Below are 18,922 nucleotides of genomic sequence, written 5' to 3' on the forward strand. Positions count from 1 at the left end.
TTATTGGCATACAATTACTCATAATATTTTCTTATTATTGTTTGTATTTCTGCAATGTTGGTTGTGTTGTCTCCTCTTTCATTCGTGATTTTATTTATTTGCATCCATTTCTTTTTGATAAAACTGTTTAGGAGTTTATCCATTTTGTTAATTCTTTCAAAGAACCCAGTTCTGGTTTCATTGATCTGTTCTACTGTTTTGTTTTGTTTTCTTTTTTTTTTGATATCACCGATTTCTGCTCTAATTTTTATTATTTCCCATCTTCTGCTGGTTTTGGTCTTTATTTGCTGTTCTTTTTCCAGCTCTTTAAGGTGTTAGGTTAAGTTGTATATCTGAGACTTTTCTTCCTTCTTTAGGAAGGCCTAGATTGCTTTATACTTCCCTCTTATGACCCCCTTTGCTGCATCCCAGAGGTTTTGGGCTGTCATGTTTTCATTTTCACTGGCTTCCGTGTACTTTTTAATTTTGTCTTTAATTTCTTGTTAATCCATTCATTCTTTACTAGGATGTTCTTTAATCTCCAAGTATTCATGATCTTTCCAAATTTTTTCTTGTGATTGATTTCAAGTTTCATAGCATCATAGTCTGAAAATATGATCTCAATCTTGTACTTGTTGGGGCTGATTTGTCTCCCAATGTGTGATCTATTCTGGAGAATGTTTCATGTGCAATCCAGAAGAATATGTATTCTGCTGTTTTAGTATGAAATGTTCTGAATATATCTGTTATTTCCAGTTCAGTACGTCATTCAAAGCCAATGTTTCCTTGTTGATGTTCTGATTAGATGATCCGTCCATTGTTGTAAGTGGGGTGTTGAATACCCCTACTATTATGGTATTATTATCAATGAGTTTCTTTATGTTTGTGATTAATTGATTTAAATATTTGGGTACTATATGTTGGGGGCATAAATGTTTACAATTGTTAGATCTTGGTGGATAGACCGCTTAATTATGATATAATGCCCTTCTTCATCTCTTGTTACAGTCTTTATTTTAAAATCTAGCTTGTCTAAAACAGACACATAGACCAATGGAGTGGAATAGAGAACCCAGAATTGGAATCACAAATGTATGGCCAACTAATCTTTGGAAAAGCAAGAAAGAGTATCCAATGGAAAAAAGACAGTCTCTTTAACAAATGGTGCCTGGAGAACTGGGCAGCAACATGCAGAAGAATGAAACTAGACCACTTTCTTACACCATACACAAAAATAAACTCAAAATGGATGAAAAACCTAAATGTGAGACAGGAAACCATCAAAATCCTAGAGGAGAAAACAGGAAAAAGCCTCTTTGACCTCAGCCGCAGCAATTTCTTGCTTGACACATCTCCAAAGGCAAGGGAATTAAAAACAAAAATGAACTATTGAACATCAAGATAAAAAGCTTCTGCACTGCAAAGGAAACAATCAGCAAAACTAAAGGTCAACTTACAGAATGGGAAAAGATATTTATAAATGACATACCAGATAAAGGGTTAGTATCCAAAATCTATAAAGAACTTCCCAATTTCAACACCCAAAAAACAAATAATCCAGTGAAGAAATGGGCAGAAGACATGAATAGACACTTTTCCAAGGAAGACATCCAGATGGCCTACAGACATATGAAAAGATGCTCAACATCACTCATCATCAGGGAAATACAAATCAGAACTACACTGAGATACCACTCACACCAGAGTGGCTAAAATGAACAAATCAGGAAACAACAGATGCTGGAGAGGATGTGGAGAAACGGGAATCCTTTTGCACTACTGGTGGGAATGCAAACTGGCACAGCCGTTCTGGAAAACAGTGTGGAGGTTCCTCAAAAAAAAATAAAACTACCCTATCAGCCAGCAATAGCACTGCTAGGAATTTATCCAAAGGATAAGGAGTGCTGGTTCATAGTGGCACATGTACCCCAGGGTTTACAGCAGTGTTTTCAACAATAGCTAAATTATGGAATGAGACTAAATGTCCAGCAGGTGATGAATAGACATAGAAGAAGTGATTTATATATATAACGGAATACTACTTGGCAATGAGAAAGAATGAAATCATGTCCTTTGCAGCAACATGAATGGAACTGGAGAGTATTATGCTAAGTGAAATAAGTCAGTCAGAGAAAGATAGATATCATATGTTTTTACTCTACAGGAAACTTGAGAAACTTAATGGAAGACCATGGGGGAAGGGAAGGGGAAAAAATGGCTACAGAGAAGGAGGGAGGCAAACCATAAGAGACTCTTAAATACAGAGAACAAACTGAGGGTTAGTGTGGGCAGTGGGAGAGAAGGGAAATAGGTGATGGGCATTGAGGAGGGCACTTGTTGGGATTAGCACTGTGTGTTGTATGTAAGCAATGAATCATGGGAATCTACCCCAAAACCAAGAGCACACTGTATACATTGTATGTTAGCCAACTTGACAATAAATTATATTAAAAAAATAATATCTAGTTTGTTTGATATAAGTATGGCTACTCCAGCTTTCTTTTCATGACCATTAGCATGATAGATAGTTCTCCATCCTCTTACTTTCAATCTGAAAGTGTCTTTAGGTCTAAAGTGGGCCTCTTGTAAACAGTATATAGATGGATCTTGTTTTCTTATCCATTCTGATACCCTATGTCTTTTGATCAGAGTGTTTAGTCCATTGACATTTAGAGTGAGTTCTGAAAGATATGAATTTAGTGCCATTAAGTTGCCTGTAGAGTTGGAGTTTCTGATGGTGTTTCTAGACTTTGTTGGTTTGGGTCTTTTTTGTTTTGTTTCTTCTTTTCTCCCCTCAGGGTCTGCCTTAAAATTTCTTGAAGGGTTGGTTTAGTGGTCATGAACTCCTTTAGTTTCTGTTTGTGAAGCTCTTTATCTCTCTTTCTATTTTGAATGACAGCCTTGCTGGATAAAGAATTCTTGACTGCATATTTTTCCAGTTCAGCAGGTTGAATATATCCTGCCACTCCTTTCTGGCCTGCTGAGTTTCTGTGGATAGGCCTGCTGCAAACCTGATCTGTCTTACCTTATAGGTTAAAGACTATTTTTCCCTTGTTGCTTTCATAATTCTTTCCTTGTCTGTGTATTTTATGAATTTGACTATGATATGCCTTGCTGATGGTCAGTTTTAGATGAATCTAATGGGAGTTTTCTGTGTTTGAATTTTGATGTCTGTGTCTTTCCCCAGTTTAGGAAAGTTTTCCACTATAATTTGCTCACCTAAACCTTCCACCCCCTTTTCTCTCTCTTCATCTTCGGGGACTCCTATGATTCAGATGTTATTCCTTTTTAATAAGTCACTAATTTCTCTAATTATTGTATTGTTCTCTTTTGCCTTAGTTTCCCTCTTTTTCTCTTCTTCATTATTCTCCATAATTTTCTCTTCTATATCATTTTTTCTGTGCTTTGCTTCGTCCATCCCTGCACCATGGCATCCATTCAAGATTGCATCTTGGTTATAGCATTTTTAACTTTGTCCTGACTAGATTTTCCTTCTTTTATCTCTGAAGAAAGGGATTCTATGTGTTTTTCAACCCCAGCTAGTATTCATGGTTTTAAACTCTAGTTTAGACATCTCACTTCTATCTGTGTTGAATACGCCCTTAGCTCTCATTTCTTCCTGTTCTATCTTTTGGGGTTAATTTCTTCATTTCATCACTTTGAAGGAAGAAAAATAATAAGAAAATAATAATAATATAATAAAATAATAAAATAAGAATTAAGAATTAAAAAATTATGAACAACGCAAAAAATCAAATAAAGAAACCTGGATGGTAGATGTGTTTTGGTCTGGTTGTTGAACAAAACTTGATAGAATAGAGAAAAAAGGGAAAGAACAGAAAGAAAAGAAAAAAAGGGAAAAAAGTTAAGAAAAAAGGGAAAAAAGGTAAGAAAAAGTTTAAGAATTATAAAAAGTGTATATAATAAAATAGAATAAGATGAAATGCAGAAAGTGAAATAGAATAAAAAGATTTATAAAAAGAAAATATAGTAAAAAGAATTTGAAAACTTAAAAAAAGAAAATAAAAATAAAATTTTCTCTTTCTGTATCCAAGAAAAAGAAAAGAAAGGAGAAAAAAAAACAATTTAAACAAAGACAGAAGCAAAAACAAAAAACAACAAACTAACCCAAATAGGTGCACCAGCAAACAGAATGAAAACCAAGTGAAGTTACATCCAATTTCCCCTAGAACTCAAACTATGAAGCACTCTATTGTCTGTACACTAAGCAGGAAGAGTGACTTGTGCTGGTCTTCTAGTGCGATGTACTTGGAGGGCACAGATGAGTGGAGCTTGGTGTAATGGCTCCATTCTCCACCTGGTGGCACTGTCTTGCTTACTGGGATGGATCTGTCTGGCACGTGTATGTTCGCATGTATGTGTGTGCATGGGAGGGGTGGTAATGGCTTCATCCAACTTCCTAGTGTCTGGCACAGGAAATTTGTGCTCTCATTGATTTGCAGTCAAGCACCCGTACCCTGTCTGTGTCCAAGCCATCAGTCTGCCTGGTGGCACCTCCCTCCCGAATTTTATCTCAGATGGGGCTATGTTTCCAAACTCCTTACTTCAGAGAACCTTGTGGCTTGGACCCACAAAGGTTGGGTCCTGGTTTGCCCCAGGATAGGTTCATGTGGTTACCCAGTGGCAGAGATTCAGAGATTATGACAAATCATAACACATAGCCAGCTCCAGGTTTCACCACATTCTGGCATCTTTGTCCCACTACCAGCAAACATGGCAGGTCTCCAGTTTCCAATGGGACTTTTGCCTGTGGGGAGGCCATATGGCCTCTACCAAATGCACTCTAAGCAGGGGAACTGCTTCTCCCTGTGTGATGCACAAACTCCTCATACCTCACTGGCTGCTCCTGGGGATTCAATCCTCACCAGAGCACTGCCAGGTATTGAGCTTCAGAATTTCTGACTCTGGGCTTCACTCTTTATAGAATCCTAATGGTAATTGAAATCTTCTCCTTTTTCCCTATCAATGGTTTTAGGGAATATATTTCTTGTTCAGTTCCTTGTGAGTGTTTCCACTCTTTCTCTTTCTCTCCTGCTACTTTCAGGAGGAGTGCTTTTCCTGCATGATCCCAGTGTGCTGCACTCTCCCTCTTTCTCTTTGTCCTCTCTCCAAAAACAGGTCCCTGCTCTCTGCAGCTTTTTCTCCTCCAGTTCACCTCTCTGCACTGTATGCTTGCTGAGTTCTTTGGCTCAAGTTATGCATATTATTGTGTTAATTCTAAGATCAATTTCCTAGGTGTGCAAAATGGTTTGGTATTGATCTAGTTGTGCTTCAGGAAAAAGACAAGCTGAGAATTTCTATACTACTTCTCCATCTTGGAAATCCTCACTCATAAAATACTTATTAAACAAAACAAAAAAGGGTAACTTTTCTGGTAGAATCCCCTAGACAGCACCTTAAATCAAATGATCAAAAAGAACATCATCATTAGTGGGTCAGATTGAATTTCAAATTAGTTGAGAAGTGTTACAGCATTACTTCCCTAGTATTCTTGCCCAAATTGCATAACTTGGATCTAATCATGACAAGATATCAAATTAAGGAACATCCTACAAAGTAAATGACCTATAATCTTCAAAAGAGTAAGGGTCAATAAAGTTAGGAAAGACTGAAGAACAATTCCAGCTTGAAGAAGGCTAAAAGACATGACAACTAAAGGCAACACAATGGCGCCTGGGTGGCTCAGTTGGTTAGGCATCCGACTTCGGCTCAGGTCATGATCTTGCAGTTCATGAGTTTGAGCCCCATGTCTGTGCTGACAACTCAGAGCCTGGAGCCTGCTTCAGATTCTGTGTCTCCCTCTCTCTCTGCTCCTCCCCTTCTGGTGCTCTCTCTCTCTCTGTCTTTCAAAAATAAATGTTAAAAAAATTTAAAGGCAACACAAAATCCTGATATGGATTCTTTTTCTGTAAAAAAGATTCTTGGAACAAACTGGAAAAATTTGATTGGGATCTGAGAATTAGATGGTAGTTTATGTCAATTTTAGCTCCCTGATCTTTGTATTGTGGTTATGAAGGAAAATATCCTTCTTCATTGAAATTACAAACTAGTGTACTCATGGGTGATAGGGTATCATGTAGACAACTTACTCTGATATTGTTCAAGAAAAAGTATTTTATACTACTTTCAACTTTCATTTAAGCCTAAGATTTTGTTTTTTAAATTAGAAACTTTGTAGTCTAGCTAGTCTGCCCATTTCCTAATACCAGCTCCACCATTTATGAGCCAAATTCTATGTATTGCATTTTATTTTATTTTATTTTATTTTATATGAAATTAATTGTCAAATTGGTTTCCATACACCACCCAGTGCTCATCCCAACAGGTGCCCTCCTCAATACCCATCGCCTTCCTTACCCTCCCTCCCACCCCCAATCAGCCCTCATTTTGTTCTCAGTTTTTAAGAGTCTCTTATGGTTTGGCTCCCTCCCTGTCTAACTTTTTTTTTTACTTCTTCCCCTCCCCCATGGTCTTCTGTTAAGGTTCTCAGGATCCACATAAGAGTGAAAACATATGGTATCTGTCTTTCTCTGTATGACTCATTTCACTTAGCATAACACTCTCCAGTTCCATCCATGTTGCTACAAAAGGCCATATTTCATTCTTTCTCATTGCCATGTAGTATTCCATTGTGTATATAAACCACAATTTCTTTATCCATTGGTCAGTTGATGAACATTTAGGCTCTTTCCATAATTTGGCTATTGTTTTATTGCATTTTAATTATTTATAAGAGATAGGTTTGTTACAGGATTAAATGAGATAATACAAGTAAGACTTCAAAAAAAACTATTCAAAGAATTATAATTGATATTAACAAATATTTAAGTATTTAAAAAATTAGGGAGGAAAGAACAGGGAAAGAAAAGACAACGTAAATTGTAAACAAATAGCAAAATGGTAGACCTAAACTCAGTGATATCAAATATAAATGAGTTAAACATTCAAGTTAAAAAAGCATAGATTGCCAGACTGATTGGAAAGAGAGCCCAACTGTATGTGTCTAAAAGAAACTAACTTTAAATATAAAGACACAAATAAATTAAAAGTAAATGGATAGAAAAAATTATACCAAGTAAGTATCACAAAAATGGACTATATTAATATCACACAATTAGACTTCAAGACAAAGTGTACAACCCCAAATAAGAAGGACCTTATTGGAAAGATAAAATAGTCAGTCATTAAGTAGACTTAATAATCATAGATATATATGCATCTGATACTGGAGCTTCAAAATATATGAAGCAAAATTTGAAAGAACTGAGGGGAGAAATAGACAAATCTATAGTCAGTTGGAGATTTTTATCATTCTTCTTGGTAATTGGAAGAACTGGACAAAAATTACTAAGGACAAAGAAGATTTGACCTGATTGATAGTTCTTCAAGTGTGTACCCAACACTTGCAAAAGTTACATTTTTTGCAAGTGTATATGGAATGTTCTCCCAGTGGGGGCATGAAATAAGAATCACCTTCAAAAGATTGAATATTACAGAGTATATTCTCTGACCACAACAACTTAGAAATTAGTAACAATATGATGTCTAGAAAAGCCTAAATATTTAGAAATTAAACCATACTACACTGTATTTTGATTAACTTGAATTTAAATTAAAAACAACAACAACAAAGCAAAACATTATAACTCCAAATAACACATAGAAAGGTTGAAGAAGAGCACAAGTGAAAACTAAAAATTATCCAACCACTTTGGAAAACTTTTTGATGGTTTCTTATATACATATATACTATTGTCTCTTTTTTTTTTCCATAACATATACACTGTTCTATCGCCCAGCAATTCCAATCCTAAGATTTTGTCCTAGAGAAATGTCAACAATTTGTCTATAAAACAAGATGTACATGAATATTCATAGCAGCTTTATTTATAATAAATACAAACTGGAAACAACCCAAATGTTCATCAACCTGAGATAGGAGAAAAAAAAATTAGTATAGTCATGCCATAAATATTACTCAGCAATGAAAAAGAATGAACTGCTGATCATATAACATGGGAAAACCTCAAAAACATTATGTAAGCTTAAAAATTAAAACAGTAGAGTATGTATTGTATTTTTCTATGCACATGACATTGAAAACCAGACAAAACTAATCTATGGTGATAGAAATCAGAAAAGTGATTCCCTATGGGACCAGAAGGGGTGTCTAGGGAATTTTCTGAAGTGATAGAAGTGTTTTATGTCTGGATTGTGATGTTGTTATACAGGTATATTCACTTGTCGAAACTCATAAAATTGTACATTTAGATGTATGTGTCTCACTGTGTGTAAATTTTAACTCATTTTTGAAAAGATATTTTTCCGTATATTCCTAGAATTCATATTCTACTGAGATAATCAGTCATGAATAAGATAAGTGATATCCCTAAATGGCAAATATGTTGCTTCTGGAATTAAAAGAATAATATAAATATTAATAAAACCACCTCAGTGAATAGAGGTAGAAGAGGATCTCATAAAGCATGTATCATTTGAAATGGATCTTGAAGGTTGTGTAGCAATTTTTCAGGTGAATGGTGGGAGGTCATTCTATGCAGACAGAATGCATTGTGCAAAGGCACATGACATTGACTATAGAGTGTAAGCTAAAGATGGAAAGGAGGGGTTCAAGGACAAATTGCAATGGGCATTTTGGAGTAAGCTGAAGCATTGGGCTTCCATAACACAAACCTGTAGAGGTTTTAAAGCAATGGAATGATATGATTAATGTGTCTTTTAGTAGTATGTAGGATACCCTGGAATAGGAAGAAATTGATGCCCATGTCCTGGACTCTCAATGCCTTTTGAATGAAATTGCTCTGAGCATATCCCCTGCTTGAGTGTGTATTTTAGTTATCTGTCAAATGATGATCAGGACTGTACACTGAATGACCCTAAAGGTTTTCTCTGGGTTTCCCTGCAATGAGCTACCTGCAACTAGTGCTTCTCCATAGTGGTAGCATCTAAACATAGCCTCACTTCTGACATGGTACCCAAATGCTATCAGCTTGGGAGAGCAACTTCCCAAAGTAACTGGTGACCAATTCCAGACTGTTTCTCCCTTATGTACAAGGACACTACCATACTTTCCCTATAAAAAGGAAGAGTAATATGGGGGTAGGATCCCACTTTCTAAAGCACAAAAATGGTTCATCAAAATAGCCCAAATATATCTCTCTGCAGGATGAGATCTTGCTGGTGTGTTTCAGAAGTCTCTTTGTCCAGAAATATTTCAAACTCTACACACCTGATTGGACCAGGGGTAGGTCAACCCAGACTTTGTTCACTAGCTGACAATTCATAGCCTAGAGTAACAAGGTGATTTGTATCATTGACATTCTTCCTTTTGGGGCAATGAAATAGGGAGTACTAAAAGGTACTTGACCATTTAGCAGCAGGAGCAGTTTTTGGAAGAGTGTCAAAAAATGAGTGTCAAAAAGTGCAAACCCAAGCCAAGTATAATAGAAGCTAAGAAGGAGCTGAAAAAAGGAGAATGGGCCAATGTGCAGAGAGAATGGAGATCCCAGGAAAGGGAAAGTAAGAGTACTCAGCCTCCATACCTGTCTTAGGGTTTTTTTTTGGGGGGGGGGGCGAGGTTACATGGAGGAATTCCAAATTAACTTTAAAGTCCCATAAATTATTTCTATCATTTTTCCACTAGCCTATTCCCTTGGACATTTTCCTTTAAGTTACATGAGTAGAATTCTGTTCTTTACTCTTTGTAAGCCTTTAGAATGCTATGGTAGCTATTGTTTTGAGCTTCCTGAAAAGCTTTCCACCACCCTTACCTTGTAGTAAAAGATTCTGATCCCTGGCCACAGGGAAGAAAGGTGGACATGTCAAATAGGCTTTTAGAAATATAAGACTGAAACTGGAGTGAGAGTTTGGGCTGGAAAGAGATCATCTTCATCATATAGATAAAAACAAGGAAGTAATTTTTTTCTATTAGTTTTTATTTTAATTCTAGTTAGTTAACATACAATGTTATCTTAGTTTCAGATGTACAATATAGTGAATCAATACTTCCATATATCACCATATGTTCATGATCACAGGTGCACACCTTAATCCCCATCACCTATTTAACCCATCCCCCTACACACCTCCCCTCTTGTAACTATCAATTTGTTCTCTGTAATTAAGAGTCTGTTTCTTGATTTTTTCCCCTCTCTGTCTTATTTTTCCCTTTGCTTATTTGTTTTGTTTCTTAAATTCTACATGAGTGGAATTATATGGTATTCATTTTCTCTGACTGACTTATTTTGCTTAGCATTATACTCTCTCGCTCCATCCATGTCATTGCAAATGGCAACATTTCATTCTTTTTTATGGCTGAATAATATTCCACTGTGTGTGTGTGTGTGTGTGTGTGTGTGTGTGTGTGTGTGTAATCACCTCTTCTTTATCCATTAATCAATTGATGGATACTTGGGCTGCTTCCATGTCTTGGCTATTGTAAATAATGCTGCTATAAACATAGGGGTGCATGTATCCCTTTGAATTAGTGTTCTTGTAGTCTTTGGGCAAAAATACCCAGTAGTGCAATTAATAGATCATAAGGTAGTTCTATTTTTAACTTTTTGAGGAACCTCCATACTGTTTTCCACAGTGGCTGCACCAGTTTGCAGTGCAAAAGGGTTCCCCTTTCTCTGTATCCTTACCAACATCTGTTGTTTCTTGTTTCTTTGTTGTTTCTTGTATTTTTGATTTTAGCCATCCTGACAGGTATAAGTTGATGCCTCATTATAGTTTGGATTTGCATTTCCCTGATGATGAGTGATGTTGAGCATCTTTTATGTACTGTTGGCCATCTGGATGTTTTCTTTGGAGAAATGTCTGTTCATGTCTTCTGCTCACTTTTAATTGGATTATTTGCGTGTGTGTTGAGTTTTATAACTTCTCTATATATTTGGATACTAACTCTTTATCGAATATGTCATTTGCAAATGCCTTCTCCCATTCTGTATGTTACCTTTTAATTTTGGTGATTGTTTCCTTTGCTGTGCAGAAACTTTTATTTTGATATAGTCTCAATGGTTTATTTTTGCTTTTGTTTCCCTTGCTTCAGGAGACATAACTAGAAAAAAGTTACTACAGCCAATGTCAAAGAGGTTACTGCCTGTGTTCTAGGACTTTTAGGGCTTCATGTCTCACATTTAGGTCTTTCATCCATTTTGAATTTATTTTTGTGTATAGTGTAAAAAAGTGGTCCAGTTTCATTCTTTTGCATGTTGCTATCCAGTTTTCCCAATACCATTTGGTGAAGAGACTGTCATTTTCCCATTGGATATTCTTTCCTGCTTTGTCAAAGATTAATTGACCATATAACTGTGGTTTATTTCTGGATTTTCTATTCTGTACTATTGATCTGTGTGCCTTTTTTTTGTACCAGTACCATACTGTTTTGACTACTATAGCTTCAAGTAATACAACTTGAAGCCCAGAATTGTGCTGCCTCCAGCTTTGCTTTTCTTTTTTAAGTTTGCTTTGGCTATTCAAGTTTTTTTGTTGGTTTCATATAAATTTTAGGATTGTTTGTTCTAGTTCTCTGAAAAAAAATGCTGTTTGTATTTTGATAGGGATTACATTAAATGTACAGATTGCTTTGGATTGCAAAGTAAGGTTTTTAAGTTTATTTTGAGAAAGCAAGAGAGAGAGAGAGACAGAGAGAGGGAGAGAGAAAATTCTAAGAAGGCTCTATGCTGACAGCATAGATGTGGGGCTCAACCTCACAAACCATGAAATCATGACCTGAGCCAAATCAAGAGCCCCACGCTTCACCAAATGAGCCACCCAGGTGCTCCCCTAAGGGAAGTAATTTTTATAGAAAACTTCCAACATATTAGGTACTGGCACATTATATATATCAATACCAATTAATTTTGATACATCCAGGGATGTATTGACAGAGGAGGGAACTGAGGTTTAAAGAGTTTAAAGTGGCTTAGCCACTGTCATGCAATGGGTAGGGGTCAGAGTGATCAGTCTACAAAGCCCATGCCCCTCCATCAACCCTGGGGTGCCTCCCAGTTTATGGGAGTTCAGAAGGTCTATCTTCTAGGAAGATATTAATGATGAGAGCAAGACTTGGAATTCTGGGGCACTCCAGCTCTTGAGAAGAGGAGCTAGCCAAAGAAAAGGGAAAGACCCACCATGGTGCTATGGGTGTGGGTGAGTACTTTGAAAAGCAAAAGGGTGTTCAGCCGTCAAATGGTTCAAAAACATCAGGAAGGATGAGGAGTGAATTGGATCTGGTAATTAGAAGCTCAAGTGTGACCTTTGTGAAAACCAATTCTGCCGGTGCTGAAAGTAGAAGCCAAGTTTAAATTTTTTTTTTTTAATGTTTATTTATTATTGAGAAACAGAGAGAGACAGAGTGAGCATGGGAGGGGCAGAGAGAAGGGGAGACACAGAATCTGAAGTAGGCTCCAGGCTCTAAGCTGTCTGCACAGAGTCGGACCAGGGGCTCCAACTCACAAATCCTCACAAACCTGAGATCATGACCTGAGCTGGAAGTCAGACGCTTAACCGATTTAGTCACCAGGCGCCCCAGTAGAAGCCAGGTTTTAATGAGCACACAAGTTCATAAGAATTGAGGGAGTGAGGAGTGTCAGTAGACCATATTGAGTATGGGCTGTGACAACAAGGGAAGGAGCCAATAGTGATGGCATACCTCAGAATTTGGAGTTCCAAGGAGGAGCAGGCATGAGGGATTAGCAGTGGATAGAGCAGGATAGAGTGGGCGCCTTTTGAAATAGGAACTAAGGAGGTAAGAAAGGAGTCATAATTGGTAGGTCTGTGCATGTGTGAGAAATTTGGGCAGTTTATACGGTTGAAAGTGAAATCTACAAAAGTAAAAATAAAGGATCAGCTGCAGCACATATTGGAAATCCCTGTAAGCTTACAAATTCCTAATTTGTTATCCCTCTTTTACAGATTGGGTACTTCAGGTTCAGTAACTTGATCAAAATCAAATTGCAAAGACCAACTCATGACCGCGAAGTTCTTAACCTAGGTTGAAGTCAGCAGTAACTCGACCTCGCCAGCGGCCGGCGGCCCGGGACACGGCTGGAACTACACTTCCCAGTGTGCTAGGCTGGGCGGGGCGCGAGCGGGGAGGGCGCAGGCTCCTTCCCAGAAGCAAAAGCGGAAACAAAAGAGTCTCGCCGGCGTCCCCTCCCGCACACTCGCGCACACTCGCGCTCGGGCGCACTCGGAGCAGGCACCGGCTGCCGGAGCGAGTTGGCGAGCCCCGAGCCGGGGACCTGCAGGGTTGATCCAGCCGAGCGGAGAGCGAACAGAGCCCACGACGACCCTACGTCCCCGAACCCTGCAGCCGCCCCCAACCGGCCGGTGTCCCCGCCGCCCTCCCTGACCCATGGCGCTGAAGAGGATTCAGAAAGTGAGTGCGGAGGCCAGGCCTGGAGCGGCGGGGTGCGCTTCGGCTCCCTGTCCACACTCACCCGGGCGATGGTTCCGAAAGACGCGCTGAGAGGGCACGAGATGGGAGGGTGGGCGGGGATCCGGCCAGAGATGCCGGACCGGCCAGAGGGCACTGGATAGGTGAAGTGGGAGCAGGAGCAGGTCCCGGGTGGCCGGAGGTGCTTGGAGGCGGGGGCCCCGCTGCGGGCTCGCGCAGGAGCTGAGCCAGGAGCCCTAGGGTGGAGATCCTTCTCGGGCTTCAGACCTTCCCGAAATCTGTGCTTCACGGTCACGACTGGATTTTGCCCTATACCGGTCTAGTTTTGGCCCCTGTCATGCTGTTTCCTCCACGCTGTTTCTTAAGCGTGTTCTCTTATGTTCTTGCTTCCCCGGGCTCCGGGAGAGGGCAAGGAAGGTGTGGTGGGCCTGCAGCCTTTCTCCTCGGTACTGTGGGTTTGTTCTTTTTCTCCTCTGCGGTTGGCTCCTGCTCAGATCCCCGAACGGGCTGGAAAAGCCCATTTGGGGCCCAGGAGCCAGAAGAAGCCTCTTTGCCTCTTCTATTTTGGTACCTCTTCTGCTGCCACTTCAGGTCACATAGCTGTAGTGAAAACATAGTTGCTGATACACAACAAGATGACCTCCTGGCTGTGATTCATCGTGAGTCAAGCCAAACAGGTTTTTTCCCCCTTATGATAAACTTACATGTAAAGTTCGAAACACAAAGAAACTGCCACAGTTTAAGTTGTTTGATGCTTTGACACATGAGTATAGAATGAAGAAGAAATGTGTATGTTCATTCGACAAATATTTATCCATTCCAACTCTGTGTAAGGAATTATCTTCTCTTGCATAATACTGTATTTATTGCTACTGTTTCAGATGTGAACATCCCACAAAATTGGGGTTGGGGCATTTTTTTTTTCTGTTCAATTTTATTTTTTGTTGGGTTATTGGTCTGTTCACTGACACAAGTTTTAAAAAGGTTTTATAGCTACAGTTTATGTGGAGAACACTGAGAATTTATATCTTAAATGGGGAGTGTTTCAGCAAGTTAAGCCAACAACAGACAGCATGCCTTGTAAATAATTTTAGAAGAAATCAGTGCTACAGAAAATTTTTATTAGGTTTTTCAGGCATGAAGTGATAGAGATATATATACATTGTGCTGTCATCTTCTAGTACAGAGGACAGCAACTTTCAGGTCCAGACTTTTTTGTTGTTCAAACACTGAATCTGTAAAATACTGTGTGTGTTTGTGTGTGTGCGCGCGTGCCATTTGAGGGTCTTTCACTATAAAACTAACATCATTAAAACTAATTAACTTTCACTATAAAAGCTAACACTCCACATCTATTGATTAATGTTTTCTGATTTGAAGATAATGCAGTTATACATTCAAAATTATCCTAGTTTTGAAGCCCTAATCAGCATCTTTGCCATGCCTTGTATACTTACAAATGATGATGTAATATTGGCTTACATTTGAATTAAACAACACACATGTTCCAAGGAAGTTTTAAAATTCCATTTCCTCCTTTCCTACTTGTGACAATTCTTCATAAGACTTTGCATATACCATAGCTTTTAAATAATTTAGAATTTGTCCACAGCAAGTAGACAAAGAAAATGGACACTATTTGTGAATACTTTACTGGGCAGTTGTCAGTCACCATGCTGAACCAATGTATTTGGCTTATATTTATAATATGGAATACACCCAAATCATATTTTTAATTTATAACAGAGTTGCCTGGTAAAAAATAAAATCACATAAAATTGATGTTAGGCCTGTAACAAATTGATATTTTGGAGAATAAATTAGGGATCACATAATGTCGCATCTCTATGTGTCAGTCTTTGGCTTTCCTTTTTTGTTATCAGAGAAGTTGACTTGCACAAATCTCCCTTTCCACTAGTCACATGTTCCATTCCCTCAAACTTTAAGGGGTGTTATTTTGTTTGATTTTCCACTTTTCTTACTTTTCACACCTTGATTAGAAACCAGTTCCAGGTAAGGTGTGCTGTTTGCCTTATGAACAGTAACAAAGCCTTTTTTTATATCATCAGTATATAAATTTATATTTGAATCTTGGCATGTTCCAACCAAAGAAGATGAATATTAAAGAAGATGAATATTAACTTTTGGCCTTTCTCTGTAAATGTATGAAAATAACACTATCCAATACCTTCCAGGTCATTGGGTTGTGATTTTCCTTTCCTAAAGTGGCAGACCTTAAAGTTGTGTAGAACTACTGAGAACTCTGCATTTTGGAGTTGAATAGAGGGTAGCAGCTTCAGAATAGCTTTGGAACTGCTTCTAGGGTAGCATATTAGAAATAACTGTGGGACGTTTTCAGACTGTCCCCACTGTTGTAAATGGAAAGATGTTGAATCCCTCAGATAGGCTGGGGTGGAAAGAAGGTTGAGAATTATTATTCAGAGAAGGAACCTGAGGCCAGGAGTGAAGGAATGCTTTGTTTAAGTTAATCTCTGAAGAAGTGACTTGAGAATGTTGAAAAAGTCATGACTTCACATTTCTTTACCTCATGTGAAAAGATTAAAAATGATTGAATTAAAATTGTATGTATATACGAAGCATGTAGATATCAATGCTTAAAATATATTTTTATAGTAAAGTATGCTAAATGACTTAATACTCTTATTTAGACATCCAGTGCCAGTTTTGCATTTCAGCTCATAAATTTACACACCCATGCCCTATTTTTTGATACAGTAGAAGATGTTATCACAGTCACCTAAATCACTAAAGGGAGAAAGTTTGGACAAAGTCTGAGGAAAGATACCTAAGATATATTTGAAAAAAGAGGATAGTTTTTTAGCTGGGCATCTATTATTTTCTAGAATTATTTCTAAGTGTTTCTCTTATCAATACTATGTTTAATCCTTGATAAGCTTTTGTTGGAAATCACTTTTAAAATTATGAATGTTATATCATAATACTGCATGTTTTGAAAAGCAGAAGAAAAACAGGAGATCCTAATATAGTCATTATTATCATCTTAGTATATTTTTTTCTAGATTTTTTTATTTGATAAATTGAAGTTATGATCATCATACTATCATGATATGATATTATTGCTTTTTTGGTCTTTTGAAAAGTGAAACAAGTTTTGTTTTGCAAATATAGCAACACAGATAACTATTCCTTAGTGTACAGTTCTATCCTCAAAATGGAATATTTGCTTTTTTAATAGTAATTTGACTTAAACTTCTTATGTAAGAAGATTAAAATACAACTTTATAAATGTTTTGAGCTGCTGAATTTTTTTATTTGTACAATTCCACAGTACACTCTTTATATCAGTCTGGGAGATCTTAGGATACTTAAAAAAACAACCAAGCCCTTTGTGGATAGAGCATCAAAGAGAAGAAGATCTGTTTTTTTATTTCTCGCTCTGTGACTTACTAGTCTGTTTCCCTATCCATATAATGATACTGTAGCTAAGTACAACCAGCATGTAATATATGATTACTCTGTGATAGATGCTGTTCTAAGTGTTTGACATATATTAATTGATATAACCATTAGTGAATCCAAGAAGTTGAAATAATTATTATCCTTGTTTTGCAGATGATGAAGCAGAGGCACAGAAAGTTGAGTAATGTATTGAGAATCACATATCTAATAAGTGGCAGTGCTAGGGTTCAAAACCAGGCCGTTGGCTTTAGATTCCATGCTATTAACCATTTTAGTACATGGCTTTTCTTATCCAAATGGACTTATATCTATTGTATTTAAATTGATAGACATATAGAGTCAAGTGAGTTTATGGTCGTGATTTGCAAACTGGACTATTCTATACATATGTAAAGTGGTATTTAAACCTTGGCATATTTAATCATTTTCACTGATGCATCACACTGTGTTGTTGTGCATTTTAAATCTCTGGTCTCAAGTAACATATGCTGAATCATTTAACATGGTAAATGAGTAATATAACTTTGTTTATTCTTGTTCTATCACTTAAAATTTTTCTCCTCCAAAGGGATTTAGAATAATTGTTTGGAAGTTATAAATATTCTGTCAAAGTATCATTTCATTGTGAAGTTTTCATTTGAGAAAACTATTTATGAACTGATACAGCTGTTTAGTCCCTCTAGTGGCTTTGAGTAGCAGTCGACTGTTCAGATGACACAAATATGTTAGGAAGACTTGCAGATTACAAGATTAGGTCTAGGACTCCAGATTCTTTCAGTAAAGAAGGATACAACTTTGGGGCACCAGGGTGGCTCAGTCTGTTAAGCATCCACTTTGGCTCAGGTCATGATCTCACAGTTCGTGGGTTTGAACTCCACGTCAGGGTCTGAGCTAGAAGCTCAGAGCCTGGAGCGTGCTTTGGATTGTCTCCCTCTCTCTGCCCCTCCCCCACTCATGTTCTGTCTCTGTCTCTCAAAAATAAATAAACGTTAAAAAAAAGAAGGATATAACTTTAACAAAAATTTTAGAAAGGAAGAACACAGTATTTATGCTTCTTGGTAGATGAAGTGGTTTTCCTTGAGATGAAAGGAAGAAAGTGTTCTTTTTCTAAAAAGCCACAATGTCAGTTTTTTTGGCTTCTAAATCTTTGCAATTAAGCTCACTCTTCCTTTTACCCTGGGTATCATGTATTTTTCTTTCTTAATCACAACAAAAGTGTAAAAAAACAAGATAACCTATTACAGGTAAAGAGTTCTGAGGTCCTTCTCTGTGGAAATAAATAGCATAGATCTAAATGAAGCTGTTTATGCCTATTTTAGGAAGCCAAACACATATTATAAAAACCAAGTTAGCAGGATGTGGGATTGCCCCCACTAAAGCAGAGTAGCATCCTTACATGCTTTAGTTCCCTGAAATACACATAGAAAGCATATTTAATGAGTGCTACTAATCAAAATAATAAGCCTGATACTTTCCATCAAACTGAATTAATGGTTGTCTATAATGTATTAGCTCTCCTGTCTTCCCACCTTCTTTTTAACAGTGGGTGAACTGATATTACATTAATTAAAAACAGGTATTGAGATACTTGTCCTGTCTCCTTTTAACCTTGTGATGCTGGAATAAAAGATGCTAGAATATACAATCCAGATTTTCAGGGAATTGGAGGGATCCTCAGGCTACCTCAGAACATCTGTCTGAAGGCAAAACAGGTTCTGTTTCTAGCCACTCTTGGTCAAGATGGCCTCTGAAAAGCTGAACTTTTTCTGCATTTAATTGGTTCTGGGATGAATTTGAAGGTTCTGTTAAACACATTACACAGTATTAGAGGCTACTATGTTCTGCAGTTGTCCTTTGTATGGGGAGGAAGCTACCATCCTGAAGCTTAGTTTAGTGCTACCCATCGTGTTTCTGGATGTTTCCTCCACTGCTCTCTATTCCTATTATTCTGTTTTTTGTTTTGTTTTGTTTTGTTTTGTTTTGTTTTGTGGCTCTTTCTCTTCAGTGTACCACATTGCTTATTAGATGCCTAGTATCGTTTTGGATTTATGAAAACCT

The 18,922-nt window shown here is 37.5% G+C and overlaps 1 protein-coding gene across 4 annotated transcripts in view; it reads left to right on the forward strand.

Annotated features, from left to right (window-relative positions):
• The first annotated feature begins 13,142 nt into the window (after positions 1-13,142).
• UBE2D1 (ubiquitin conjugating enzyme E2 D1) overlaps positions 13,143-18,922 on the forward strand; it is a 28,664-nt gene continuing 22,884 nt past the window's right edge. For 3 of the 4 annotated variants that reach the window (XM_049645079.1, XM_049645080.1, XM_049645077.1), the window contains exon 1: positions 13,149-13,405. Coding sequence is in view for 2 of the 4 variants with exons in the window: in XM_049645077.1 (XP_049501034.1) it covers positions 13,382-13,405 (24 nt within the window). In the remaining 2 variants the exon portion in view is untranslated. Of the gene's footprint in view, positions 13,406-18,922 lie in introns of all 4 variants that reach the window. The other variant, XM_049645078.1, reaches the window with a different exon arrangement.

The sequence above is a fragment of the Panthera uncia genome, chromosome D2 (genome assembly GCF_023721935.1).
Source record: "Panthera uncia isolate 11264 chromosome D2, Puncia_PCG_1.0, whole genome shotgun sequence".
Lineage (NCBI taxonomy): Eukaryota > Metazoa > Chordata > Mammalia > Carnivora > Felidae > Panthera > Panthera uncia.